General features: G+C 38.8%; 1 protein-coding gene across 1 annotated transcript in view; it reads right to left on the reverse strand.

Moving 5' to 3' along the window:
- Positions 1-971: 971 nt before the first annotated feature.
- The window catches only part of cubn (cubilin (intrinsic factor-cobalamin receptor)), a 45,013-nt gene continuing 18,740 nt past the window's right edge, over positions 972-27,244 (reverse strand). The window contains exons 24-66 of the mRNA XM_065258542.2: positions 24,808-24,989; positions 24,571-24,727; positions 23,838-24,025; positions 22,528-22,687; positions 19,500-19,681; positions 18,290-18,464; positions 17,701-17,882; positions 17,278-17,434; positions 17,072-17,188; positions 16,863-16,976; positions 16,648-16,776; positions 16,425-16,557; positions 16,139-16,344; positions 15,672-15,853; positions 15,009-15,201; positions 14,731-14,928; positions 14,505-14,651; positions 14,219-14,409; positions 13,914-14,082; positions 13,569-13,743; positions 13,299-13,477; positions 12,999-13,208; positions 12,774-12,914; positions 12,177-12,358; positions 11,881-12,052; positions 11,602-11,799; positions 11,289-11,438; positions 11,077-11,198; positions 10,763-10,988; positions 10,363-10,550; positions 10,118-10,274; positions 9,880-10,029; positions 9,607-9,795; positions 8,607-8,736; positions 7,018-7,235; positions 4,544-4,749; positions 4,309-4,471; positions 4,017-4,225; positions 3,794-3,938; positions 3,521-3,702; positions 1,737-1,902; positions 1,417-1,652; positions 972-1,209 (exon numbers count right to left, since the gene is read on the reverse strand). Coding sequence (XP_065114614.1) covers positions 1,102-1,209; positions 1,417-1,652; positions 1,737-1,902; positions 3,521-3,702; positions 3,794-3,938; positions 4,017-4,225; positions 4,309-4,471; positions 4,544-4,749; positions 7,018-7,235; positions 8,607-8,736; positions 9,607-9,795; positions 9,880-10,029; positions 10,118-10,274; positions 10,363-10,550; positions 10,763-10,988; positions 11,077-11,198; positions 11,289-11,438; positions 11,602-11,799; positions 11,881-12,052; positions 12,177-12,358; positions 12,774-12,914; positions 12,999-13,208; positions 13,299-13,477; positions 13,569-13,743; positions 13,914-14,082; positions 14,219-14,409; positions 14,505-14,651; positions 14,731-14,928; positions 15,009-15,201; positions 15,672-15,853; positions 16,139-16,344; positions 16,425-16,557; positions 16,648-16,776; positions 16,863-16,976; positions 17,072-17,188; positions 17,278-17,434; positions 17,701-17,882; positions 18,290-18,464; positions 19,500-19,681; positions 22,528-22,687; positions 23,838-24,025; positions 24,571-24,727; positions 24,808-24,989 — 7,364 coding nt within the window. The 3' untranslated portion in view covers positions 972-1,101. The remainder of the gene's footprint in view (positions 1,210-1,416; positions 1,653-1,736; positions 1,903-3,520; positions 3,703-3,793; positions 3,939-4,016; positions 4,226-4,308; positions 4,472-4,543; positions 4,750-7,017; positions 7,236-8,606; positions 8,737-9,606; positions 9,796-9,879; positions 10,030-10,117; positions 10,275-10,362; positions 10,551-10,762; positions 10,989-11,076; positions 11,199-11,288; positions 11,439-11,601; positions 11,800-11,880; positions 12,053-12,176; positions 12,359-12,773; positions 12,915-12,998; positions 13,209-13,298; positions 13,478-13,568; positions 13,744-13,913; positions 14,083-14,218; positions 14,410-14,504; positions 14,652-14,730; positions 14,929-15,008; positions 15,202-15,671; positions 15,854-16,138; positions 16,345-16,424; positions 16,558-16,647; positions 16,777-16,862; positions 16,977-17,071; positions 17,189-17,277; positions 17,435-17,700; positions 17,883-18,289; positions 18,465-19,499; positions 19,682-22,527; positions 22,688-23,837; positions 24,026-24,570; positions 24,728-24,807; positions 24,990-27,244) is intronic.

Genomic DNA, 27,244 nt, shown 5'->3' on the forward strand with positions numbered 1-27,244 from the left:
TGTAGTGGAGATGAGTCCCCAGGAGTTCTTGTGCTGTTGTAGCCCATCCGTGTTGTGGCTTCACAAATGCTTTGCTGCATACCTCGGTTGCAACGAGTGGTTATTTCAGTCAAAGTTGCTCTTCTTTCAGCTTGAATCAGTCGGTCCATTCTCCTCTGACCTCTAGCATCAACAAGGCATTTTCGCCCAAAGGATTGTCACAAACTGAATCTTTTTCCCTTTTCACACCATTCAAGATAAACCCTAGAAATGGTTGTGCGTGAAAATCCCAGTAACTGAGCAGATTGTGAAATACTCAGGCCGGCCTGTCTGGCACTAACAACCATGCCACGCTCAAAATTGCTTAAATCACCTTTCTTTCCCATCTGACTTTCAGTTTGGAGTTCAGGAGATTGTCTTGACCAGGACCACACCCCTAAATGCATTGAAGCAACTGCTATGTGATTGGTTGATTACATAACTGCATTAATGTGAAATTGAACAAGTGTTCCTAATAATCCTTTAGGTGAGTGTACGTGTTGTGATGAACTTCGCCCTCGAAAAAAGAAGTCACCGGCCGCCACTGGTCTATGGTTTGGATAAAGTCTACAGAGAAGTGGATAGAGAATTGAAGACAGTGACACCTTACTATTGTAGCTGCTTCCATAAACCCCATAATTTTTAAAAGAAAAGCACAAGTTAAATGAAACTGTCATGTATCTACAGTAAAACCAGATGCTTTTGGTATATAAAACGCAAGCAAAACATTCCCATAATAAATAAAAATAAAAAATGACCTTTGACTTTAATGAGATTGAATGGAGACTTTCTGCTGAGAAAAGACTCCACTATTCTCCTCTAACTTCTTTAAAAGTTTCTTTCTTTCTAATATTGTTAACAATTTCTCACTTTTGTAGGATAAGCCAGACTGAAAGTACACAAAAACATCTTTATTGTCAAAAAATACCTCAAATATACATATAGAAACTCATTCTTAAAACAATTATCTAAAACCGGAGGTCAAATTACGGTATATCTGATTTGCCAGTGAATGAAAATGTTTACATGATTGTTATGTGTGTGCGTATTTGCATATGTGTGCATTCATGTTTCAATATCGTCTCAGCTGCTCCAGGTGAGTCTGAACCCAGATGGAAGAACAGCAGACTGGGCAGAGAACTGCACAAACACAAAATTTGATGATGCTCTGAATGGTGCGATATTTGTCTCCTGCAGAAAAACAAAAACATTAATAGTATACTGTAAGCTAACTGGTGATAACATAGCAATGACAAAGCAGCTTGATTTTCGAGGCATTGGAAAGCAGTTTAATATTAAGGTTCAAGAGATTAGAACAAACCCCTAACCAACCATACATATAAGCAACAGCATCATTAATAATAAACAGCATCAAAACGAGTACAAGTTCACACATACCAATCCACAGTAAGGCCCAACGACAGGTGAATCAGCATTGGGTCCGTTATACAACTTCAGGTAGTTATTCTGACAGTCTCCTGGATCATCAATGCTGATCTGGTTAAACGTGACTGTCACAACTCTGCCACTAGGGGCTCTAATTCCCCATTCACATGATGTGCCATTGGCATAGGTGCCAGGGTAGTTCGGACTGGTGAAAGAGCCGTGGTCTCCGTATAACACACCACCACAACCTGCACAACAAACACAGTGTGGACTCACCCAATGCTTCCTTCAGCAAAAGATTGGCTGCAATATTATAAGAAACAGGCTCTTACCCTGTGGTGAAGAAGTCCAGGTGATCTCAAAGCCATTGCGGGACATAGCAAAGTCACTCTTGAAATGCAGAAATAGTTGGTTGGTTCCAGGGAAGACGGGATTGGGCAGCATGCTTCCACAGTACTTCCCTAAAAGAGGAGACGTGGCAGTGCTGCCGTTTCTCACCTACAGTCAAATATAAATAGATATGGCATCATTATCTTCACATTGTAAATAAAAGATTTGTTGGTTCAACTTAAAGTAAGTTACCTGGTTGCCTTACAATTGTGAGTTTATTCAACTCAAAAATATTAGTTGACTCAAAAACAAAAAATAAAAAATAAGTTGACTTAGTTGTCAAAGTGTACTTTTAAAAAGGGTAGGGATATAACGATTCAACCATGTGTCCCATTAAAAATGCCTGTCTGAAATTGATTCTGAATCGCAAGGCTGCGATTCTTTGTTTAATGCACAGCTTGTGCGTATACTACGGCATTTGGTCAGTAGGAAGTCCTTATCAATCTAAAATCATAACGATTCGGAGTTGTTTTTAACGTGCATTTAAAAAAGCAACACTTTTCTTTATTATCTTGAAAATACCTGAAACAATTTGAAGAACAGTGATATAAATATTCCTGTAGAAATTTCCTGGAATAGCTTTCGTAATGCTTCTTCTTCTGTGGCACAAAGGGAGTTTCTGCACGGGAGCGCCCCCTGGTGTTTCGGATGTGCCTGGATTTCACCGTTATTCATTTAAATTTATTCATTGAGAAAACGCGAATTTGCACGGTTAATCGTTACACCCCTAAAAAAGGGTAACGCCCCAATACCTTTTTATGAAACTGTAGGATCAGTCTGTATTTTACCATTTCTTTACTTTGCATGTGATTGGATTGGTTTGAGTTTGGTTAAAGGGATAACGTTAGTTCACCCAAAAATGAAAATAATGTCATTAATGACTCACCCTCATGTCGTTCCAACCTCGTAAGACCTTCGATCATCTTCGGATGACAGTTTAAGATGTTTTAGATTTAGTCCGAGAGCTTGTTGACCCTTCATTGAAAATCTACGTACGGTATACTGTCCATGTCCAGAAAGGTAATAAAAACATCATCAAAGTAGTCCATTTGACATCAGTGGGTCAGTTGGAATATGTTTAAGCATTGAAAATAAATTTTTTGTCCAAAAATAACAAAAATTACTGCTTTATTCAGCATTGTCTTCTCTTCCGCGTTTCAGATTCCACTGATTCAGAAGCGCAAGACTAAAGTCACGTGACTGCAGTGACGCAGCTGACGTGTTATCTGGTGCGCCCCAGCTGTTTTTTTGTTTGTTTTCGGTTTTGTGCGCCCGAGCTTCGTTCACAGTATGAGGGAGACGCACGCTGTATGTTTGAAAAAAAAACTTGTCAAACATGTCTGAGGATAACACGTCATCCGCGTCACTGCAGTCACGTGACTTTAGTCTCGCGCATGTGCTTCACAACAGACGCGGAAGGGAAGACAATGCTGAATAAAGTCGTAATTTTGGTTATTTTTGGACCAAAATGTATTTTCAGTGCTTCAACACATTCTAACTGACCCACTGATGTCACATGGACTACTTTGATGATGTTTTTATTACCTTTCTGGACATGGACAGTATACCGTACGTAGATTTTCAATGAAGGGTCAACAAGCTCTCTGACTAAATCTAAAACATCTTAAACTGTGTTCGAAGATAAACGGAGGACTTACGAGTTTGGAACGACACAAGGGTGAGTCATTAATTTCATTTTTGGGTGAACTGTCCCTTTAATGCTCACCTCCAGATAGTCATAGGTACAGGAAGGGTGACTCTCCAGATCGAAACTGGTGAAGAACAGAGAGATGGAGCTGTTCTGAGGCGCCTGCAGTACGATGTTGCATTCAATATTTTCAGGATATATATCAGGCCAGCCTGGACTTTTCAGGTAGCCATATTCCTGCTCATAAACTCGACTGCAACCTGCAAATACAACACATATATACACGCACTGACAAAATAATTACACCACAAAGAAAGAAACTCTTATGATTTTTTCAGAGAAAGAACGTACCTGCAACCTGATAGGTCAGACTGAATCCATTGCCAGCCATGAAGATATCGGATTTAAAAGTGATGTGCATGGTGCGGCCATAACTGTAGAAATCTGGTATGTGCGAGTCTATGCTACAGAACTTATGAGCCTGCCCATAATCCCCCTGGGAGAAATAAAACACATTTATGCATTTCTGACATCCATACCCAAAAGATTCAAATATAGGATGATTGGGTCTCACCAGTGGGAAGTCTTTAAATTCCAGGAAGTTGCTGGTGCAGCTCTGGATGGACTGGAGCTGAAACTGTTGAACGGTCACCTTTATAGCCTTTTGAGAAGGAGCATCCAGAACCCAGCGGCACGAGGTGAAGGGTGGGTAAGGATTTGGATAGAGAGGAGATGTGATGGTCTGAGCCGATTCTGTTGCATTGAATGTTCCTCCACAAAGTCCTAACCAGATGCAAAAGCATAGTTAAGGTGTCTGATTCACTAAACACTTCTCAAAACAACTCTCAGTCTAAGGGTCGTCTTACTGTCCATTGCCACATAAGTGGCGTTGAATCCGCGGCGTTGCACGATGCCGTCTGATATAAAGTGAACGGTTAGGAAGTTACTGGTTGAGATGAAAGGAGCGGGAACTACATCACCACAGTATGTTCCAACCAGTGGATAGTGAGCACTGTCACCATCATACATCTATGGATGGAAAAAGTTAGCATGCAAGAGTCTGAACATTGTCACAAATTATAAGACATTATAAGTCATTACCTTGACATAGTCATATCTGCAGAAGGCTCCAACTGGACCTTCAAGCTCAAATGTGGAGAATGTGAGGTTAATGGATTTATTATCCTCCACAGCAATGGTCCACATACAGTCCATACGTGGCTCATACTGTCCATTCATGTTAATATCGGGAGAACCAAACATTGCAGTGGAGGACGTCAGGTAGCCACCACAACCCTGCTGTGGACCTTGAGAAGATTATGGATGGGGAAAAGACAAATGTTGAATTTTGAAAATACAAGAATTGCACAATCCACCTGGAGGTGGCAGTGCAGACCACAAATCACCTCATTTTTGTTCTTGATGGAGTCAAACCAGACTAATATAATGTGTGACCCTGGACCACAAAACCAGTATTAAGTCACACAGCTATATTTGTAGAAATAGCCAACAATACATTATATGTAACAAAATTTATTTTTATGCCAAAAATCAGTAAGACATTAAGTAAAGATCATGTTCCATGAAGATATTTAGCAAATTTCTTACCATAAATATAACAAAAATGTATTTATAATTAATAATATTTGGACAACTTAAATCATATTTGGATATAAATAATATTTGGACAACTTAAAAAAAATGCAATATTTTGATCTTTTTGCAGCTTCAGATTACAGATTTTCAAATAGTGGTATCTCGGTCAAATATTGTCCAATCCAGCCTGATCTCACGAGAATTCGTACATTTTACGAGTTGGCTAATTCATACAAAGTTTATCGTGCAAAAACGTACGATTCTCATGAGAAAAACAACAACAAAACCAAACCCCTTACACCACACCTTACCCAAACGTCGCAGGGGTCAAGGCAAATCGTACAAAAACTTACGAATGTGGTCGTATGAATTAATACAAATTAGACAACTCGTAAAATATTTACGAATTCTTGTGAGATAGCTTTGTCCTATCCTAACAAACCATACATCAATGCAAAGCTTAATTATTCATGTTTAAAGACTTATGGCCCAGGGTCACATATTGTAAGCACCATTGATTTTTAAAATCTCCATGATCCTTTTTGCTTAATGAGAACAAACAATTTTTACATCAATATTGGGGTTTCAGTGACCAATTGGTTTGTTTTTTGATTTTGGTGACAGTGGCGGACGGTGACTTCTTTTTTCGAGCGCTCGATGCGAAGTTTGTCACAACATGTATGTAGCACGTCATGTGTGTGGTTCCTTTTTTCAAAATATGTGTTCTGTGCGTCAAGAGATCCTGTGTGCATCACGTGTCTTGTCAACATAAGTGCCTGCTGCAGACGCGTTTAAAGGGTTTATGATAAAAAAGAGACGCTCGCGTTTGCCAGATACTCGCATAATCTCATGCGTAATCAGAGTTTAGTGTTAAGGGAGTGTCTTGCGTGTATTTTGTGAAGGTAAGCGTGTCTTTTATCATAAACGGTAAACGGTGTTTGGTAAAAAGAACCACACCAATAAAGTACCCAAAAATATAAAGTGAACGTAAGTGCCATAGACATTACCTTAATTTGCGAGACTGTAAAATGTCTCCTTTTCTTTGGGGCAGTTTTCTGGGCAGGGATTATCCTAGTCCCAGATTAAAATGCATGTTTGAGTTTCCTTAATTTAAAAACACCTATCTTAACATATATCAGTGCAATTGTTTTGTCTTAAATTGCACACCAGTATTGTTTTTTGTAAGGATGGTTTGTAAGAACCACTAAAAATGTCCTTATATAATTTAGGCCCAGTCCTGGATTAATCTAAACCCTGTCCGGGAAACCGCCCCTTTATTGTTGGATGGAGAATGATGCTTTGTTTCTGGTCACGATGTGAGAAAAGATTTTTATGTTCTGAACGAGTGCTATTGTTGTGAAAGAACGACAATAGGACATAAACAGGTTACAAAACTGTTTAGTATTCAATTCTTTAGGAAGCCTGGTCATCTTGAAGTTAGCCTTTTATTAAGAATGCTGTTTATGACCCCCGGACAGAAAGATCTTTGTCTTTCTTACTGACTTTTGCAATCATCCCCACAGTCTTAAGTCTGTTCTAGTGAGGAAGGAACCAGATCAGATTACAATTCAGCACCACAGATTTGATCTGTGAGTAACTGGTCAGATACTGTCCTTCAAAACCGATATCTGGAATAAGTAAGTGAGGTCTGGACAACAGCTTGCTAGCTGCCAACCCACCCAGACAGCATTGAAGGCATCATATACGTTCTCCAGACATAAATGCTGTTCCCAAAACACAGGCAATCCCAAATGTTGACTTGTTTCAACCCATAACTGGGAACAGGTTTATTTATAACCCAACAGTTGACCCAACCATTGGTTAAAACAACCTGTTTTTTCTTTTTAAGTTTATGTAGTCTCTGTGTAAAGTGTTAATTTGAGTTAGGATGATCGCTAGATTTTGGAACGACGCAAATCAGTGTAAATCTGTTCCTTGTTTGTATGTTTTTGGTTCAATGAAAAATGGAGCATCTCTACCTAAAGTTTCACTGTAGGTTGCTCTCCAACCCTCTGCCGCAACTGATGCGTCAGTGACAAATACGAGAAACATCTGATTGGACGAGGACCTGAGGTTTGGCGGAAGCTCCTGTCCGCAGAATTTCCCCATTAGCGGGGCAAGAATGTTTTCTCCGTCGTACACAGCCACATAATCAAAGCGACAGTTTGAGGAGGCCTCTAAACTGAAAGAGTTGAATCTATAGAACAGAAAAAGCACAGTTAGTTATCCCAGTTGAAACCTATAGCCATGCAAAACAATCTTATCCTTCAGAAAGCACACAGCATTAATGGGAGAGTGGGGCTTCTTTAAGAAAAGGCCTCTAGGGATGGATGATGGATGAAAGCCTTGCTGCCTGGCCGTGACACAACATCTAAGTGGGGTTAGCTACACAAAAGGACAGATAGATGATCAATACTAGCATGCTTTCGTCTTCTCGGCATCTGTCTCTCTTACGGAAATTTAGCATGTTTTTTTGTGGTAAAAGTGTAGTTACAATGGTGTATTGATTACTATCAGCAAAACCATGGTTTCACTACAGTAACCATGGTGTAACTATGTTTTTTGAAATCCATAGTGGTCAAAACCATGGTTATTTTGTGGTAACCATGGTTTTACTACAGTGACCATGTTTTTTTTTACTGTAGTAAAACCACGGTTAATTTTCATAAGGGTATGTGGTAGAACACATTAACTTTCATTGAGGAAGTGTATTTGTATGTAAATTTGTATGTTTTCAACTAGTCAGAACAAATGCAGCAGATATATTATTTGTTCAGATAACTACTTTTTAGTAGTGAAGCCCAACACACATACAGAAAAGTACTCTGCTAATAACTGCAGTTTTATGTTTCAAACAGAGATGGCGATAGAGAGGCAAAAGTTACAGACTGCAGCTTTAAAGGTGCCGTTTTTCGTGATCCCATTTATAAAACTTTAGTTATGACCAAGCGATTTATCATTTTTTAACATAATTTGCTTTTCAAGGACTACAGAGAAAGTTTGGTTTGGACAGCCCTCTATTTCCCAGGTACTACAATTTTCTGAATTTTGATCCAACCTCTACCTACAAACTGTAAAATTACCTTTTTTACTTAGTATTTTTGTCTAGCTTTTAGTACAAATATCAAAAAATTCTTAAATCAAAATGTGCTTTCTTGATGACCAAAATGACCTAAAAAAGTCTAGTTTTTAGACAAAAAAATTATCCAAATTTAAACAATCCGCCAGTTCATTTTGCTAATGAAGAAAATTAATCTTGATTTAAGAATTTTTTAGATATTTGTACTTAAAACAAGACAAAAATACTATGTAATAAAGTCATTTATTGCAGTGCAGAAATACGCCAAAAAAAGACGTGACCTTACTTTATTTTTTACATAGGAAACATGATCATATGCTATATTGCGCACCGTAAACCCAATCAAAGCTTCGAAAACACAGGAAAAATAGCACCTTTATTATAAATAATAAATGCAAATAAATGCACTTAAAACTGAACATTTAAGTGTAGATCAAGCAGATTTTCAGAGAAAATGCATTAAATCATTATAAAGCAAAGGACACTCACTTGAGGTCAATGACGCGATTGTTGCTGACGTGTATGTGATATGTACAGTTGATGTTGTGAAGATAGTTGATGATTGAATGCGCAGGACTGCTGACTGTCCCCGCAGTGCCATTAAATGTACCACCGCATGCTGTCAAAAACACATAAAAAATGAAATTCAATCTATTTTTATTAAGCAGAATCATAAAAATCTACTTATGGGAGCTGGAACTCAAATGAAAAACAAATTCTTTATTATACATAGTAGTGCTTATCCTAAAACTCGTTAATTTACAATATTTTGCAAATTATTACCACTCCTAAATGAAACTGCTTGTTCTTATGTTGTACTGGAGACAATACAACAAAATCAATACAACAAAAAACATGGTTATTACACTTTTATACCACAAGAAAAAAACATGGTTAATTTTCGTAAGGGTTTTTTTTGAGAAATTTTGTCCCGTCTTCACATTTAGCACCAACTCACAGAAAAGTTTAAAACAGCCCTTAAGTCTGCATTTTTATTGTACAACATGGGAAGTTCACAGTTCCTGTGAATGACTTTGTGAAGTGACAGAGAAATCTGCAATGGAATTCTCATGCACGTTTGCATATTCTCTCAAATCTCGTCTGAAATAAGACAACATTGATGATGTATCCAACCTCTGGAGGATGCAATCTTCAAAATGAGCTATGCTACAAGTATATCAGCAAACATTAACATTCTGGTCAACAAATACTTACATCCAACCCACACCCATTCATGCCTACACCTACACACATCATATCCACCCATACAGCAACACACACACTACATTCAAACAACACCAGCACTTTTATACATATAAACCACTTCCATACCACCATACACTTAACTTAAGACCACATTGACCTCAACACATACTACGTTCCAAGTCCCCTAGCACACCATTCCAGGTCTATTTATTCTATGGGGACTGGAGGTATAGTCTATATAAGCCTACTAGACAACAGTCATTGTTATGTGGTTGTTACTTACGCAAGGTTCTGTATTCAGCCAGGAAGCCATTATCGTTAACTGAGAAATCAGAGTAGAAGTTCAGAAGCATTGGTCCAAAAGTGGAGAAGACGCCTGGGATGGTATTTCCACAAAGAGTAGCCATTGGAGAACCATTGATGACTGTACCACTGTAGATCTTCACACCGTCATAGATACATGTGGAGTGTGCTGGAGAAGATGCAAAGGCTTGATTAAAAATTTACAGAATTGCAGTCCCCCCAACCTATTATGATTTTCTTAGGAAGTACATACCCTCCAATTGGAAAGTTTTAAATGTGAGGACAACTACGTTCTGGTCTCCTCCATCAATGATGTAATTACAATTGGAATTATCTGGATAGTGGTCTGGGTAGTTTGGAGATACTACCCGTCCAATTGAGCCTGTAAAATTTGCTCCACATCCTAAAAACAGAAGTTAAACATATACATTAAGATGCTTTTAAGAATTTAAAGAGCAGAGGAAAACAAAACAGAAATTTGCGCTACATACGAGTATAAAATGCGGCAGAGAATCCTTTGCCAGGCGTTTCTGTGGATTGGAAACGGGCCTTCATAACATTTCGGGGTGCAGTGACTACACCAGGTGCTGTAGAGCCACAACCAGTGACCAAGAGATTCTCATCTTTCTCTACGCTGTCAGACCATACCTGTCAGACATGCACATAAAGAAGACAATTTCATCCCAGACACACACACAGAGATCACCAGTTTACTATCAAACTGTCACCTGTTTACCTTGATGTAACTGTTATGACACTGTCCACTTGCATCTGGGATCTGGAAGTCACTGGCAAAGCCCATTTCAAGATGATTTCCATCATGGGCTATGATGGTCCAGGAACATTGAGTATTGGTTGGGAAATTCTGTGGATAATTGGGAGACTTGATGGTGCCTGTATCAGCATGAATGATTCCACCACACCCTGAAGAAGTGGGAAAAACAATGTATAATCATATCCCCTAAAACAGACTCTAATGCTTAATGCTAACCTTAATGCTAGTCCCTAACACCAAATATACCAAACCATAATCTTATCTCTAATGCTTGTCCCTAACCCAAATATGTCCCTAAACCTGACTCAATGACTGTAATCTTGTTCCAAGTCCAGCACGGGACATTGGTGCAGATGCATACCTGATGAGTCCGTTGACCAGGTAGCAACAAATCCTCCTTTGGACACTGCATGATCAGCAAGAAACACCAAAGCTAACTTGTTGGAACCTGATTGGACTGTTCCAGGAGAGTTGTGTCCACAATATTGACCAATCATGGGGGCTCCTGGTGAGCCTCCATTGAAGATAGTCACAGAGTCCCAACCGCATTGGCTGTGCTCTTCCACTTCAAAGTACGTAAAAGTGAGCTAGACAAACATATGTTAGTAGAGTTTAGAGTATGAATAAATAGGAAAAACACAGCAGACCTGATCTGTAAATTTTAGGAGCACTTACAGTGATAGTGTGTCCTTCTGGAGCCTCAAGAAGCCATGCACAGCGGCTTGGACTGGGATATTGGTTGGGATATCCAGGGCTAGAAATGACACCTCCATCTCCACTCTGTAAACCTCCACACTCTAAGGAAAATAATTTGGTTCTTCAGTCATGTAGGCTTTATAAAGTTAACAGATTCTTGTGTTTAAGAGACTCTGAATGATCAATCTCACCTGAAAAGTAATATGTGACTTTAAAGCCCAAGTCAACTACAGCCTCATCCGATAGAAAGTGGACCCAGAGCTCAGGGGTAAACACCACTATGGGGTTTGTAGGTGCGGTCTGACCACAGAAACGGGCCAGGAACTCTCCATTCACATCACCTGCATGAGAAGAACAAATGTAACAGGCATAAAAGTTTTCCTTGTATCGACTTCTATTGTCAAATTTAGTTAATCTACGTGATAGATTGGATAATGTGCTCTACCACCTGAGCTAAAAACACAGCATTATGATCATAAATAAAAGTGGTGCTATAAACCTCACCCAGTCTGAACTCCAAGTAGTCCCACTCGCAGGTTTGATGATGTTCTAGATGGAGGCTGTCTATAAATATCACAATTGAGGAATTCACATGCTTTGGGTTCTGGATCAGCCATTCGCAGTTCAAGTTGTTGCTGTAGTTTCCAATGCCAAAGTCCGGTGAGGTGAAGTTGCCAGGTTCACTAAGTATCCCACCACACACTAACAAAACAGTAGGGATTTAGCAGGAATATGAATGCTCATTGGTTATCTCACTGTTTTACTTTACACTAACGTTCTCACCTGCTTCTTCCTCTGAGGAGTAATCTGCAGTGAATCCACCATTAGACACTGATGAATCTGTGGAGAAAATTACGGTCATAGTATTCCCCGAAGATTTCATTTGAGTACCAGCAGGCACTGTGCCACATAAACGGTCCAATCGAGGGGCACTTGGCGCCAAACCATTACGGACCTATCAACCAATGAGTCAAAACAACAAAGCTTTAATTCACCTATACATGCTAATGTTAAAACCTTCAATACAAAAATAATGTTACATTCAGATTGACTAATGCCTGATGCATCAACCACCTTACCTCAACATAGTCAAATAGGCAGGTATCGTGGTCCTCCAGCCTCAAGTCATTGATGGTTAGAGTAACCCTACGACCTGGAGGAACACTGATTCTCCAGTGACACACTCGGCTGTGAGGGTACAGATTTGGGTAGTTGGGAGATGATATGGTCCCAAATGGTGCATTCAGATCCCCTCCGCACTCTACAAGAAGAGCAATGTCTTGTTATCATCACTTAGTCACGGTTACTACTCCAAAACCAACAGCATAATTTTATATAAGCAGCCATTCAGAAAACAATTCTGTCCAGAACACCTTAAAGCACACTTTTGCTGGGACAATTCACCTAGAGATGCTCATAACCTCTGGTTCAAATGACTTGCTCAAGGGCACTGGCTTGTGATCTTCAAGTACTACTCAACTAGAGCTATTTCTTTCAGGTGTGTTTATAAGGGTTTGATCTACCCTTCGGAAAAAGCAGTACTGATTCATTAACATCCCTGGATTATGCTTTGTTGGCATTAATTAAACCACGAACATCCAGGTCACCAGCCCTTAGTTTTAACCCCTAGAGTACAAAACCCTAATCGGATGCTTTCAAGATAAATTGGCACTTGCCTTCAACACTGGCTTCAAATGACAGGCTGAACCCTGCTGCATTTCCACTGCTATCACTGACAAACTTCACGTATGCAAAACTGTCCGCAGTGTCCATGGGAGTCGGAAGGCTGTTTCCACAGTGTCTTCCCAATAGACGACCTGGGGAGAGAATGCTTTGATGAACGACCTGTACAACCAGATGACACCCCAACCGGCTGCATTTTGTGAAGGGAGAACTCAAACCTGAGGCGTTGTATTCACGGATTTCCACAAAGTCATTAGTGCAGTCAATGGAGCTCTGGAGGTCAAAAGTGGTGTAAGTTAGGGTCAGATAATGTCCAGTGGGACCCTCCAGGTACCATTCACAGTTGGAGTTGTCTGGATAATGTGAATCTGGGTAACCTGGACTTTTGATCATACCATTCTGACCAATGTAAGTGCCTCCACATGTAGCTAAGTAGGGTAAAAAATATTTTTGAGCCATTGAGATAATGAGAATGACAACAAGATTTGAATGTTAGGGATTTGTGTAGCATGGATTACCGATAGAGGCTTTGGCTTTGAAACCAATATGTGCGATGCTGGTGTCAGTTCGAAACCGTATATACATGGTGGTGCCCGTTGAATGCTGTGTGGATGGGCGGGTATTGCCACAAAGCCTGCCAATCAAATCAGCATCCGATGTGGGGCCATTACGAATCTCAATGTAGTCATAAAGACATCTAAGAGGAAGATTAAGATAAATGTGTTTTTTATGGTTAGATGCAACAATATTATGTTTTGATTGATCTAAATATATTTATATTTATATACCCAGTATGAGGCTCAATGTAGAAATCATCCTCAAAGTCGAGTTGTACAGCCTCTCCATTGGGAACATGGACTATCCACACACAATCGATATTTTGGGGGTAGTTTGATGGATAGTTAGGAGATGTAATGTAACCTGGCGGATCTCCATCATTCAGCCCAATAACACCACCACAAGCTGGACAAAAGCATAGAGATTTACTACTACTATTATTTCAGTCACTACTGAACATTGAAGAAAATTGTGATATTGTAACAGGCATCCCGAAACTTTTTAGGAACTGGCAGGCATCCAGAGTGTTAATGGAGTATTTTGTATGAATTAACTAATTTTAATGAAGTATTCACCTGAACTATGGGCCTCAAATACCAGTTTGAAACCACTAGCCTCATTTGAGGCATCTGACTCAAAGTGGACAAATAAGCCGTTGTCTGTGGTTTGAAGTGTGGATGGAGGGCTGGTCCCACAGAGACGCCCTGACAGACTTGGTGAGTTGCCATCAGGTCCATTTCGTAACTAATGGAAAATATTTTAGTGGATGTAACTATTAAACTGTCTCATTAGACCCAAAATAGCATGAAAAATTGGTCCTCTTCATTAAAGTTATTTTTAAAGGGGTTTCAATCTTACATCTTCCCCTATAGTATCTCACCTCCAAGTAGTCCCCAGTGCTGCACTGTGTGCCAAACCCTTGTATTTGGTAGGGTGTTTGGAATGTCACGGACACCCTAAACCCTGGAGTGACCAATACTTCCCAATTGCAATTCAGGTAGGGCTTGTAGTTCTGTGGGTACTGGGGAGAACTTATAACACCTCTGTCCGTATGGATGAAACCTCCACAACCTGATTGAGAGGTTGAGGTCGTTGTTATTAATATAATTATTTGCATTACAGGATTTAATCATTTGTGATAATGGTTCATTAGAGTTGTTTTTCACCTCTGGTATACGAGGCATTGAACCCTCCTCCATTATTGGTGCCATCAGAGGTGAATCGCAGGAACATTGCTTCACCAGTTGTGTGAAGAGAACCAGGCAGCTGCCGCCCGCAAATGGTTGCAATCAGTGGAGATAAATTGGTTTCACCTTTTTAAGAAAGCATACATGAGATTAAGTCTTAAATTGGTATTTATGTAAAATTCACTTTATATGACAAAAAGCCTACCATCTCTGATGACCAGGCTGTCGTGCAGACACGAAACCTCATCCTCAATCTCAAGAGAAAGCAGATTAAGCTCCACAACAGAGCCAGGAGAGCGGATTACCCATGAGCACTCAAGGTTAGGCTGGTATTGCTCAGGCCAACCAGGAGAGAAGAGGAACCTGGGTGTGTCTCCGGTCGTCAGTACTCCACCACATGCTCCTTAAAAATTTAACAGATAAACAAAATTTTATAGCAACACAAGAACCTGGAAACCTTTTAATACTGTGTGCTGAACTGACCTGGCTCTATAGTAGGCAAAGGACCAGAATTTTGAACGGCCGTCCACTCGATAAGAAAGCCTTTTCCTCCAATGACATCATCGGATTTAAACTCAAGAGTCAAAGTGCTACCTGAACTTCTCACTGGGTTGGGCAGGGTCAGGCCGCAAAATTCACCCAGCAGGTAGGCATGGGTGTTTGGACCATCAAATATCTAGGGAAGAGAAAGTGCATTGAGCCTTAAAAACGTCAATTATTTAATATACCCGTCTCCACTTATTTTATGTTAAAGGTGCAGTGTGTAATTTTAAAAGGATCGTTTGACAGCAATGCAAAATAATATAGATAACTATGTTTTCAGTGGTGTATAAAGACCTTATATAATGAACTGTATTGTTTTATTACCTTTGAATAAGCCGTTTTTATCTACATACACCACGGGTCCCGTACATGGAAGCTGCCATTTTGCGCCATCATGTTTCTACAGTAGCCCTAAATGGACAAACTGTTATACGGAACGCGTTTGCCACAACATTGTCTCAGATGATGACATGTTTGTGACGGCAACCGTAGCTTCTCTGTGTGCTTCGAAAGGAAGGGGTGCATTTCGCAACCTCACCACTAGATGCCGCTAAAATCTACACACTGCACCTTTAAACTGCTTTGTCATTTAATATTGCAGACCTTTAGCTTGTCATAATAGCAGTCGAAAATGTCTTCAATGTCAATTTCCAGGAAGTGAATCTGCACATAGGAGTCTGCATTCACTGTGATGGTCCAGCGGTAGTCTGCGTTATCTGGGTAGTTGCGTGGGTAAAGAGGGGAAGCTACCTGGCCAGAACTGCCTGTGATCTCATTCCCATACACTAAGGAAGGGGAAATAGTGAAACAGTGATATATAATGGGACACAGCCATCATTACCTTTCATGCAAGACGCTCTTCAGGAGAGAAACAATGCAATTGATTAACATATGCTCACTTCCCACCTCATGCCTTCCTGAACCATCCTTCCCAGGACCTTATCAAGACTTTTTGTTTAAGGAGCTTTACTGTATCATACTTGCCAACCAACTTCACCAATCAAGGTTTGCTGGTTAACAATATATTTAGGTTGGATCCACTTTAAAAAAAATCAATCTTTTGTACTCACAGTGGGAGAATACTGCTCTGAATCCAGCGCCGCTCACTGAAGAGTCAGAGGCAAACTTGATCCACAATATGTGGCCAACTATGGAGGTGTAGTTGGAAGGAAGAGCGTCACCGCAGAAACGGCCAACCAGAGTGCCAGTAGAGTGACCTTCACGAATCTCCAAGTAGTCATTACTGCAATCGGTACTCTGCTGAAGCTGGAACATACTACATAATAGAGTTAATAAAATGTAATTTTTGTGAAGTTATTAATGTGTACGTGTGTAAGATTGATGTGGCATCCTTACATGAAGGACAGTTGCAGGCGGTTCCCAGGGGAACTGGTGATGGTCCACACACACTCCGCATTAGGTGGGTATACATCCGGATAGTTTGGACTGTTAAAAGCACCCGATTCCATGAAGAGATGTCCACCACAACCTGTAAAAATGGTTAAAACATTCCTAAATTACAGTTTAATGCTGATTTTACAATTCATATTTATTATTAAAATAAATAATAAAACCTAACCTGAGGTTGAGGCCATGTAGGTTGCCCTGAAACCTTTCTTTTGTACGGAAGAATCTGAGACGAAGTTTACCACTAGGGCATTGCTGAACGATGTGACTGGATGAGGTAATTCATACCCACAATATCGACCTTGAAAAATGTACACATTTAAGGATACTTTGTAGTATAAGAGTCCAAAATGTTATACGAATTACTCATGGATGACCTGTCTTTACCAACAGATGGGGCATCATAATTGTCTCCATCCAGGATCTCCACACGATCATGTGAGCAGTTACCAGACACCATCTCCACCTCAAAGTCAGTGAAGGACAGAGTCACATGGTTGACTGAAAAATATAGCATCTGTTAAAATCTGCATTTGATAATAAATAAATCAATTCTTTTGAGATTCTAGTTTCAATGGAACGAAAGGCTGACTTACATGGCTCCTGTGCCAGTATGATCCAGGTACAGTTCTGATTGGGTGGATAAGTGTATGGATAGCGGGGAGAGGCAATAGCTCCGCCCACATCATCAGTTATTATAGTGGTCCCACATGCTGGAAATCAGAAGACGGGACAAATTATGTTTTACAGTGAAATAAACCACAGCATAATCGTGTGGTTCCTAAACAGTGATGACACTCACCTTCTGAGAACCTGGCACTGAAGCCTTTATGGGTTCGAGATTCATCTGATCTGAAGCGAACGTGGATGACGTTCTGTGTTGATATAATAGGATCAGGCCTAGAAATGCCACACACTTTACCCAAGAGAGGAGACGACTCATCTGGACCATCATGGATCTGGAGAGAAGACACTTAAGTGATTGTTTGTCCATAAATTGGTTGAGGTTCATGGAGCTCAGTTGGCAGAGCATTGCATAAGCAGTGTGATTTGATTTCTATGAAACATGCATCCTAAAAAAATATACAGCTTGAAAGCACGCTTTGGATAAAAGCTTAAATGAGATCTGCAAGTCATATTTTACAACAAATGCATCTCTTGTGATAAATTGTGATAGATTACAGAAATGCATAGGAGGAAGGTCATCCCAAGGTCAAATACTTACAGCCACATAGTCAAAGTCACATAAATAATGAACTTCAATGTCTAGATCGGTAAAGTTGAAGAATACTCTGTGCCCCGCGTCCACCGTGATGGTCCAGGAGCAGTCCGAATTGTCAGGGTACTTGCCGGGGTACTGAGGAGAGTGGATTTCTCCACTAGGGGCTGTGACAGCCCCTCCACATCCTGATTTTCAGAAAGGTAGGTTTATTAACAAAAAGCTCAAAATGCAAATGTAATAGACATAAACAGTGGCGGCCGGTGACTTCTCTTCCGAGGGACGCAAATTCAAAATATGTGTTGGGAGTGTCTTGTGAACGATGTGCATCATGCATCATTTCAAAATACGTGACTGCTGCACAAGCATCGAAAGAGGTTTATGATAAAAGAGACGCTCACGTTCACAAAATACTTGCAAGACACTAACTTAACACTAAACGAGTATCTGGCAAACATGAGTGTCTCTTTTATCATAAAGCCCTTGGAAGCATCTGCAGCAGGCACGTATTTTGACTTGAGGAGCCACACAAATGACGGGCATCGTGCACCCTCGAAAAAGAAGTCAGCGGGCACCACCGGGCATAAAATTTTACCTCCTTGGACCTCCTGCCAGGTTGCGTTGAAGCCCTTGCCGCTCACATACATATCGGATATGAATCGAACCGTTATACTGTTACCAGTGCTGGCCACCTGTAGTGGATTACTCGGAGGGCGTGTGGTGCAGAGCTGGGCCAATCGCGGAGCGGAGAGGTCAGGCCCTCCATACACCTGGACAAAGGTCAGGAAATGTTTACATACGTGAAAGAATGCCTTTTTTGTCTTTTTCAACCAATTTTGCATTAAAACAGTTGGCAGGGCATATCATTGAGCTTGGAGACTTTAAGAACATTGTCTATGTAAAAACAGATATAATAAAGCATACGTTTTTGAAAGTTGTCTTTTTTAAGATGTAAAATTAATCGATTGTGTCCCCAGAGTATGTATGCAAGGGTTTAGCTAAAAATACTTTAATAATAATTTATTATAACATGTTAAAATTGCCACTTTGTACAGTAGGTGTGAGCAAAAATGTGCAATTTTTGGGTGTGTCCTTTTAAATGCAAATGAGTTGATCTCTGCACTAAATGGCAGTGCCGTGGTTGGATAGCGCAGATTAAGGGGCAGTATTACCCCCTTCTGACATCACAAGGGGAGCCAAATTTCCATGAGCTATTTTTTCACATGCTTGTATAGAGTGGTTTACCAAAACTTAGTTACTGGGTTGATCTTTACCACATTCTCTAGGTTGATAAAAGCACTGGGGGACTTAATTATAGCACAAAAGTCAGATTTTCATGATATGTCCCTTTTAAAATATTGCCTCTATTATAGTCTACTGTTAAATTATTGTATGTTTGGAGCTTTGGTGTGTTGACTTTACACATAATTTTTTTGCTCTTGGTCAAGCACTCATTTTGAGCATTTCGCCAGTGATGTTCATGCTTTTCTTCTATTTTGTTGCAAATCATGGTTGCTGACAGGAATCTACAAATTTGTCCCCGTCTCTGAGCTCTGGTTTCCAGTTCATTTCTGCCCGGTTGGCTCCATTCACTGTAGTACAGATCAGCATTCCAGAGCTCTATACAAAACCCACTTCCACTGACAGGTGCCAGTAGGACGTAAACACCCAACACACCAACACACATTTGGGTACATTACATATACACATATCCTGAATGCAGTAACCCTTCTTACGTAATATAATAATCAAACATGTTAATAATTGAAAGTTAGAAAGTAAGAAACTAAACATTGTGGTTGTACCTCCAGTTTGTCATAGTTACAGTTGGGGTGAAACTCCACATCAAACTCAAGAATGGTGACGGAGATGCTACTCCCTGGGCTGGTCTGGATATACCAGACACACTCACGGTTTTCTGGGTATCTGTTCGGGTATCCCGGACTGTTGAAGGAACCAGAGGGGGAGAAAAGTTCCCCACCACAACCTGCAGGGGGTGACAGCGAGACGATTTGACTTTGGTTGAGTTACATATTAAAAAAATAAATGCAGATGTAATGACCTCAAGAGTACATCTGAGGTTTATCTATTATTTTGTCTTCACCAATGTAATATTCTTTCATCTTTCTGTGCTTTTTAATACTTAAAACAAGTAAAAAAATCTGCAAGTGTAGATATGACAGTTTGGTAGAAAATGTGTCTAACATCAAAGCCTATCAGACACATTAGCATTCGTTTCAAGAGAGCAGGCACCATTAAAATTAAAAGAAACTGTGGTTATTGTAACGTGATATTCAGTAAAGTCAGAAGAGATTCATTCTTCCACCCCTCCACCCTAATCAATATAAATCAATGTCTGCAGCGTCCACGAGGCTGTGAGAGGAGAATCAAAGGGTGGAGCTATTTTTTTAGATGACTAAGCATGGACAAAACATATTCACTGCAAAAAATGACTTTCTTACTTAGTATTTTTGTCTTGTTTTCAGTAAAAATATCTAAAAATTCTTAAATTAAGATGTATTTTCTACATGAGCAAAATTACCCTGGGAAAATAAGTCTAGTGTGCACTGCAAAAAAGATTTTCAAGAAAAACTTTACTTCGTATTTTTGTCTTGTTTTCAGTAAAAATATCTAAAAATTCTTAAATTAAGATGCTTTTCCTTGATGAGCAAAACGACCCAAGAAAATAAGTCTAGTTTTTAGACAAAAAATATCAAATGTAAGTGATTTTGTGCATAAAACAAGCAAAACAATATGGCATGGGGTAGGCAAAAAAATCTTGAACATCTGTCTTAAACACTAAATTCAAGAAAAAAATCAAGATAAATTTGCGTACACAATTGGCAGATTTTTTGCTTGTTTTATGCACAAAATCACTTAAATTTGATATTTTTGGTCTAAAAAACTAGACTTATTTTCTTGGGTTATTTTGCTCATCAAGAAAAAGCATATGAAAAAGCATTTTTTTGCAGTGTGTAGACAAAAATATATAAAATTAAAGCAAATTTGTGCTTAAAACAGTCCAAAAAAAATCTGCCAATGGATTAAGAAAAATTTTCTTGAATTAAGTGTTTATGAAAAAGTAAGACATTTTTTTCTTATTCCATTGGCAGATTTTTTTGCTTGTTTTAAGTACAAATTCGCTTTAATTTTATATTTTTTGTCTACACACTAGACTTATTTTCCTGGGTATTTTGCTTATCAAGAAAATACATCTTAATTTAAGAATTTTTAGATATTTTTACTAAAAACAAGACAAAAATACTAAGTAAAAAAGTCATTTTTTTGCAGTGAATATGTTTTGTCCATGCTTAGTCATCTAATAAAATAGCTCCATACTGCAAAAAACGATTTCCAAGAAAAAAAATTGAGTTTTCAGTAAAAATATATAAAAATTCTTAAAAAAGAGACATTTTTTGATGAGCAAAACAACCCAAGAAAATAAGTCTAGTTTTTAAACCAAAAACATCAAATTTAAGTGATTTTGTGCATAATACAAGTAAAAAATCTGCCACTGGGGTAAGCGAATTTTTCTTGAATTTAGTGTTTATGAAAAATGTTCAAGGGTTTTTTGCTTGTTTTATGCACAAAATCACTTTAATTTGTTATTTTGGCTTTAAAAACTTGACTTATTTTCTTAGGTCTTTTTGCTCATCAAGAAAAAGCATCTTAAATTTTTCTTGAATTTTTTTTTTGCAGTGCAGACATTGATTAATATTTTAGAATTTTTAGATATTTTTACTGAAAACAAGACAAAAATACTAAGTAAGAAAGTCATTTTTTGCAGTGAATATGTTTTGTCCATGCTTAGTCATCTAATAAAATAGCTCCACCCTTTGATTGTCCTCTCACAGACTCGTGGACGCTGCAGACGTTGATTTATATTTTAGAATTTTTAGATATTTTTACTAAAAAAACAAGACAAAAATACTAAGTACGAAAGTAATTTTTGGCAGTGTTGGCATTTTTTTACATGAAATGTAAAATTGAAAAAAACAAAAGTTTATGGAAATGTTTCTTGTCAACTGCACATTTATCTCTGTGTCCTACATAAAAGTGTTTTCCTTGCATCTTATTGTTTTTTACTTATTTTTCTGTTGTTTTTCTTTCTCACAAAGGTTTGCACAGCTGTACAACAGAGCTATTCACAAAGCACTACACATTGCATAATATCATTTTTCCACAAAAAGGGTCCATGGAAACCAAGATCATTTCCTTCCAAAAAATGACATCATCTTAAAAAGCCGTGCATAAATGATTCACGATTCCAATGTGCCTCCAGAATAGCAAATCTCTCTTTTTCTCTCTCTCTCTCTCACTCTAAAAATAAGTCCACACCCTTTGGCATCGTCTCACAGTCACAGAAACACAACAGAGCAGTTTGAGGGAGCTTGTAGCCTCTTTTCCCCATTGTTATACAAAAAAATGAGCATGGACAACATATTTACTATTATACATACATACAGCACATATAAAAAACCTTAAAACTCTAAATTGGATCCATTTCTGCCCTCCTCTTATATTCATTTATCACTTGATCTCAGCTCTCTCTCTCCCTCACTAATCAGAGCAGGAATCCTACATTTAACTAACCAATCACAAAGAAGCCTTCCTAGAATGATGTCACTGCTTTGCCCATTAGGGCTGCTATTATTCTCAGATATCCAATGACATCATCACTCAAGAGACTTTCGGTCACTGACATCTGGCTTCCCAGCAATGACTCTGCATGTTATATTTTTTTTACAGATATCTTTATAGAGTATTTCATTCAGATGTTTTTCACAATAGTGGGTCTGGTTTGACTTTGAACTGGGTGTGTTTTGATCTTACCATTCTGGTACCAGTCCATTTGAAATCCCTTGTATGATAAAACATAGTCGGACCGGAACACAATGTGAAGGTTGCCACTGGTTGTGGTGTTGGCCGGTGGAGGCGTGTTTCCACAAAATGAACCAATCAGAGGAGCCTGTTCATTCGGTCCATCATACAGCTAGACCAAAATATAAAGGGGTCATTTAGTCACATCATAGTCTTTACAGTAAAGCACTGCATGCAGCCATCATCATGTTTCGTTGATTGATAGACTTAAAGAGACATAAAGGGTCTGGCGCTAGCACTTTTAGCATAGCTTAGCACAATCCATTGAATCTGATTAGACCATTAGCATCAAGCTAAAAAATAACCAAAGAGTTTCGATATTTTTCCTATTTAAAACTTGACTCTTCTGTAGGCGTAGTGATATTACACACTGCCCGAAAATAGTCCCCTTGGTTACTTTCAATGGCAGGGGACTATTTTTGGGCTGTGTGTAATATCACTACGCCTACAGCAGCAAAGTCCTTGATTATTACGCCAGAATGAGAGTATAGTTCTTAGCCATATCTGCCTAGAAAATCACAACTTTTCATTTTCCGTCGGTCTTAGTACACAATGTAACTACAAAAGAGTCAAGTTTTAAATAGAAAAAATATCGAAATTTTTAAGGGCAATGCTAATGGTCAAATCAGATTCTATGGCTTATGCTAAGCTATGCTAAAAGTGCTAGCACCATACCCGGAGATCAGCTGAATAGATTCCAAAATGGTAGAAATGAACTGTTTCAAACTGCAAAAATGTGGAGTGTCCCTTTAATATACAATGTTTATTTAGGAGTATATTCATTACGTTTGAGATACCCAAGGGGGGACGCATGCCAAAAAGTTTAAACCACGGCCTAAGGAATGCAAAAAGTGCTATTTCTGGCAAATAGGCCTTCAAACATTTTCATTCCATAACACAGAAGTCATTGCATACCAAAACAATAAGATTTATGGAGTGAATGAGGTTTATAATAACATCTGCAAGTTTAGCATTTCCCAGGAGCAATGCCAGCGAGCTCAAAAACACCTCCATCTCTCCGAAAGGTCCCATGATGTCATCACTGTTTGGATCTCCATGGTAATGGGTGAACAGAGAGGAACTCAAAGGCCCTTTGTGAATTTCTAAAGACTTTGCCAGTAAATCAATGTAGTGTAATTGCATGACAAAGCATCCAGCGTGAACTGGACTACTTGACCCCTCTGAAGAGAAACACAAACTTATAGATTGTCTCTTCAGATTTTTCATTTAAACCATTACCGTAGGCAACATATGCCGCTCACCTTCACATAGTCATAGGCGCAGTATGTGTGTGGTTCGAGCTCAAAAGCAATGAAGGTGTAGTTGATGGTGTTGCCCATGGAGGCCTGGATGGTCCAGCTACAGTTGGCATAAGTGGGGTAGTTACTGGGAAAGTTTAAGCTCTCGATCCTTCCCCGGGACTGATTGGCGATCAGCACACCATTGCAAACTAAACAGAAAATGGCAAACGTGATTTATGTCATGGGAGGGAATTTATTTGACTCATGATGCATAGGTTCAAAATAAAAAATAAGGCAGGAATGCATTTATACAAGAGCCATCTTGCAATGAACTGGAGCCTGATTTGACCCTGCGGTAAAGTTAAAGAGTCTGGGAAACATGTAGGCATGCGACCATTGTGAGTCGAATAAAAGAGGAATGACTGAGAGACCACACAAAGGAAGATAAATAGTGTTGCACTGAGCTCTAAACTGTGACATTTCACCTCTATAAACATAATTAAAACAGGACAAAACAGCAGATATACAGCCTAGTCTGTAAGTGAACTTAACCACCAGCTACAGATGAACCACTGTAATACTTTACTATTCACTGACATACCTAAAACGGCAACACTGGTTTTATTATTCACTATTTTTGTACATATAGCATGGTAATACCATAAAATTCAAAGTATATCAAAGGAAGGTTTTTTTGCAATAGTTAGTTTGATAGTGAATTGATGTGTGCATGCTTGGGTTTTGTGCCACTCACTGGTTTGGTAGTTAGCCAGAAATCCGCCCGTGTGAAAGATGCTGTCTGTGCGCAGTTTCACGTACAGATTCTCTTTAGATGAGTGGAAAGGTGGAGGAATCTGATTTCCACACAGCTTAGCCAACTGTGGAGCATTGGTGCTGTTTCCATTATAAACCTGGTTAAATATAAAAATCAAGCTCAGTACAATATGGAGCACTCTCTAATGGAAAGTTGTCTAGGACAACGTTGTCTGACCGCTAAGTAGTCGAATGTGCAGTCGTAAGTGGACTCCAGGTGAAAGTCTGCAAAGCTGAGCACCAGCGTACTTCCAGCGCTGGTCTTGATGTGCCAGTAGCACTCGGCATTGGGGTGGTAGGGCAGCGGGTAGTTTGGAGAGGTAAAACCTCCGACACTGGTGGTCAAGGTACCACCACAACCTATGACGGGAATACAAAAAACATATTGCAGACAAAACACGAATGCGTTTGATCAGATTGCCGGACTGAAACGCAAGTGGGCGTCGAGTCAGGGACATTTCACAAGACGTTTTTAAGATGTGAAATAAATCATTGGTGTCCCCAGAGTACATATGTGAGGTTTTAGCTCAAAATATCATATAGAAAATGTATTATAGCATCTTAAAATTGCCAATTTGTAGGTGTGAGCAAAAGGTTTCCAGTTTTTGGGTGTGTCTAATGCAAACACTGATCACCATAATGGTGGTTTGTTGAAATTGAAACTCAATTGTGCTGTCAAAATTTTCTCTCTCTCTGCACTAAATGGCAGTGCCGTGGTGGTAGTGCAGATTAAGGGGTGATATTATTATAATAAGATCCCCTTTTGACATCACAAGAGGTGCCAAAATTCAATGACCTATTTTTTTCACATGCTTGCAGAGAATGGTTTACAAAAACTAAGTTACTGGGTTGATCTTTTTCACATTTTCTAGGTTGATAGAAGCACTGTGGACCCAATTATAGCACTTAAACATGGAAAAAGCTTACATTTTCACTATATGTCCCCTTTAAAGGAAAACACTACTGTTTTTCAATATTTTACTATGTTCTTACCTCAACTTAGATGAATTAATACATACCTATCTTTTTCAATGCGTGCACTTTTAATCTTTGTACAGCGCTTCTTGAATGTGTTAGCATTTAGCCTAGCCCCATTCATTCCTATGGCTCCAAACAAAAGTTTTATTTTGTGCCACCAAACTTACTCGTGTAACTACTTATGTAACAGTCTTTAAATAGGGAAAACATGGAAGTGTTTGGTGGCTTCTTAAAAGAATTTTCCATTTTCTTAAAAGAAAAATCCAGATAATTTACTCACCACCATGTCATCCAAAATGTTGATGTCTTTCTTTGTTCAGTTGAGAAAAAAATTATGTTTTTTGAGGAAAACATTGCAGGATTTTTCTCATTTTAATGGACTTTAATGGACCCCAACATTTAATACTTAACTCAACACTTAACAGTTTCAAAGGAGTTTCAAAGGTCTATAAACGATCCCAAACGAGGCATAAGGGTCTTATCTAGCAATACGATTGTCATTTTTGACAAGAAAAATAAAAAATATGTACTTTTAAACCACAACTTTTCGTGTAGGTCCGGTCCAGCGCGACCTAACTTAAATGCGTACAGACGTAGGGAGGTCACGTGTTACATATATAAAACGCACATTTGCGGACCATTTTAAACAATAAACTGCCACAAGACATTAATTAGTATCAGTTGACATACAACAACGTAGGAACGGTCCTCTTTCAAGACGCTTGTAAACACTGGGGCGGAGTTTCGCGTTCGTCCTCTGTGACCTCTTGACGTCATGACGTATTGCGTGGGGTCAGCTGGTGCATCACGACCGGATCTACATGACGAGAAGTTGTGGTTTAAAAGTGTATATTTGTTATTTTTATTGTCAAAAATGAAAATCGTTTTGCTAGATAAGACCCTTATGCCTCGTTTGGGATCGTTTATAGTCCTTTGAAACTCAGTTGAAAAAAACTGTTAAGTGTTGAGTGTTAAGTATTAAATGTTGGGCTCTATTAAAGTCCATTAAAATGAGAAAAATCCTGCAATGTTTTCCTCAAAAAACATAATTTCTTCTCGACTGAACAAAGAAAGACATCAACATTTTGGATGACATGGTGGTGAGTAAATTATCTGGATTTTTCTTTTAAGAAAATTGACTAATCCCTTAAATTGAGGTAAGAACATGGTAAAATATTGAAAAACGGTTGGTTTTGCTTTAAAAATCCAGCAAAAATTAATAAAAAAGTTAAATACTGAAATATTATAGATTTATATAATTTTTTTATAGAAATCAGTGTTTAAAACACAATTCACAATTGTAAGATTATAAAATTATTTATAAGCTCATCTGACAAAAAAAAGATAAGTATGTTAAGAAACCTGCAATTGTATGTTTCACCAGTGATGGCGATAGAGAGGCAAACGCTACAAATTGCATTTTAAAGGGACACTCCACCTTAGCATTAGCACCATTAGCATCGCGTTTAAAAATAACCAAAGTTTCGAAATTTTTTCGATTTAAAACTTGACTCTTCTGTAGTTGTCATCGTGCACTAAGAAGACAAAAAATTTAAAGTTGCCATTTTCTAGGCCGATATGGCTAGGAACTATACTCTGATTCTGGCGTAATGATATTAAAATAGTCCACTTGCAAA

The sequence above is a fragment of the Paramisgurnus dabryanus genome, chromosome 22 (genome assembly GCF_030506205.2).
Source record: "Paramisgurnus dabryanus chromosome 22, PD_genome_1.1, whole genome shotgun sequence".
NCBI classification, from domain to species: Eukaryota; Metazoa; Chordata; class Actinopteri; order Cypriniformes; family Cobitidae; genus Paramisgurnus; species Paramisgurnus dabryanus.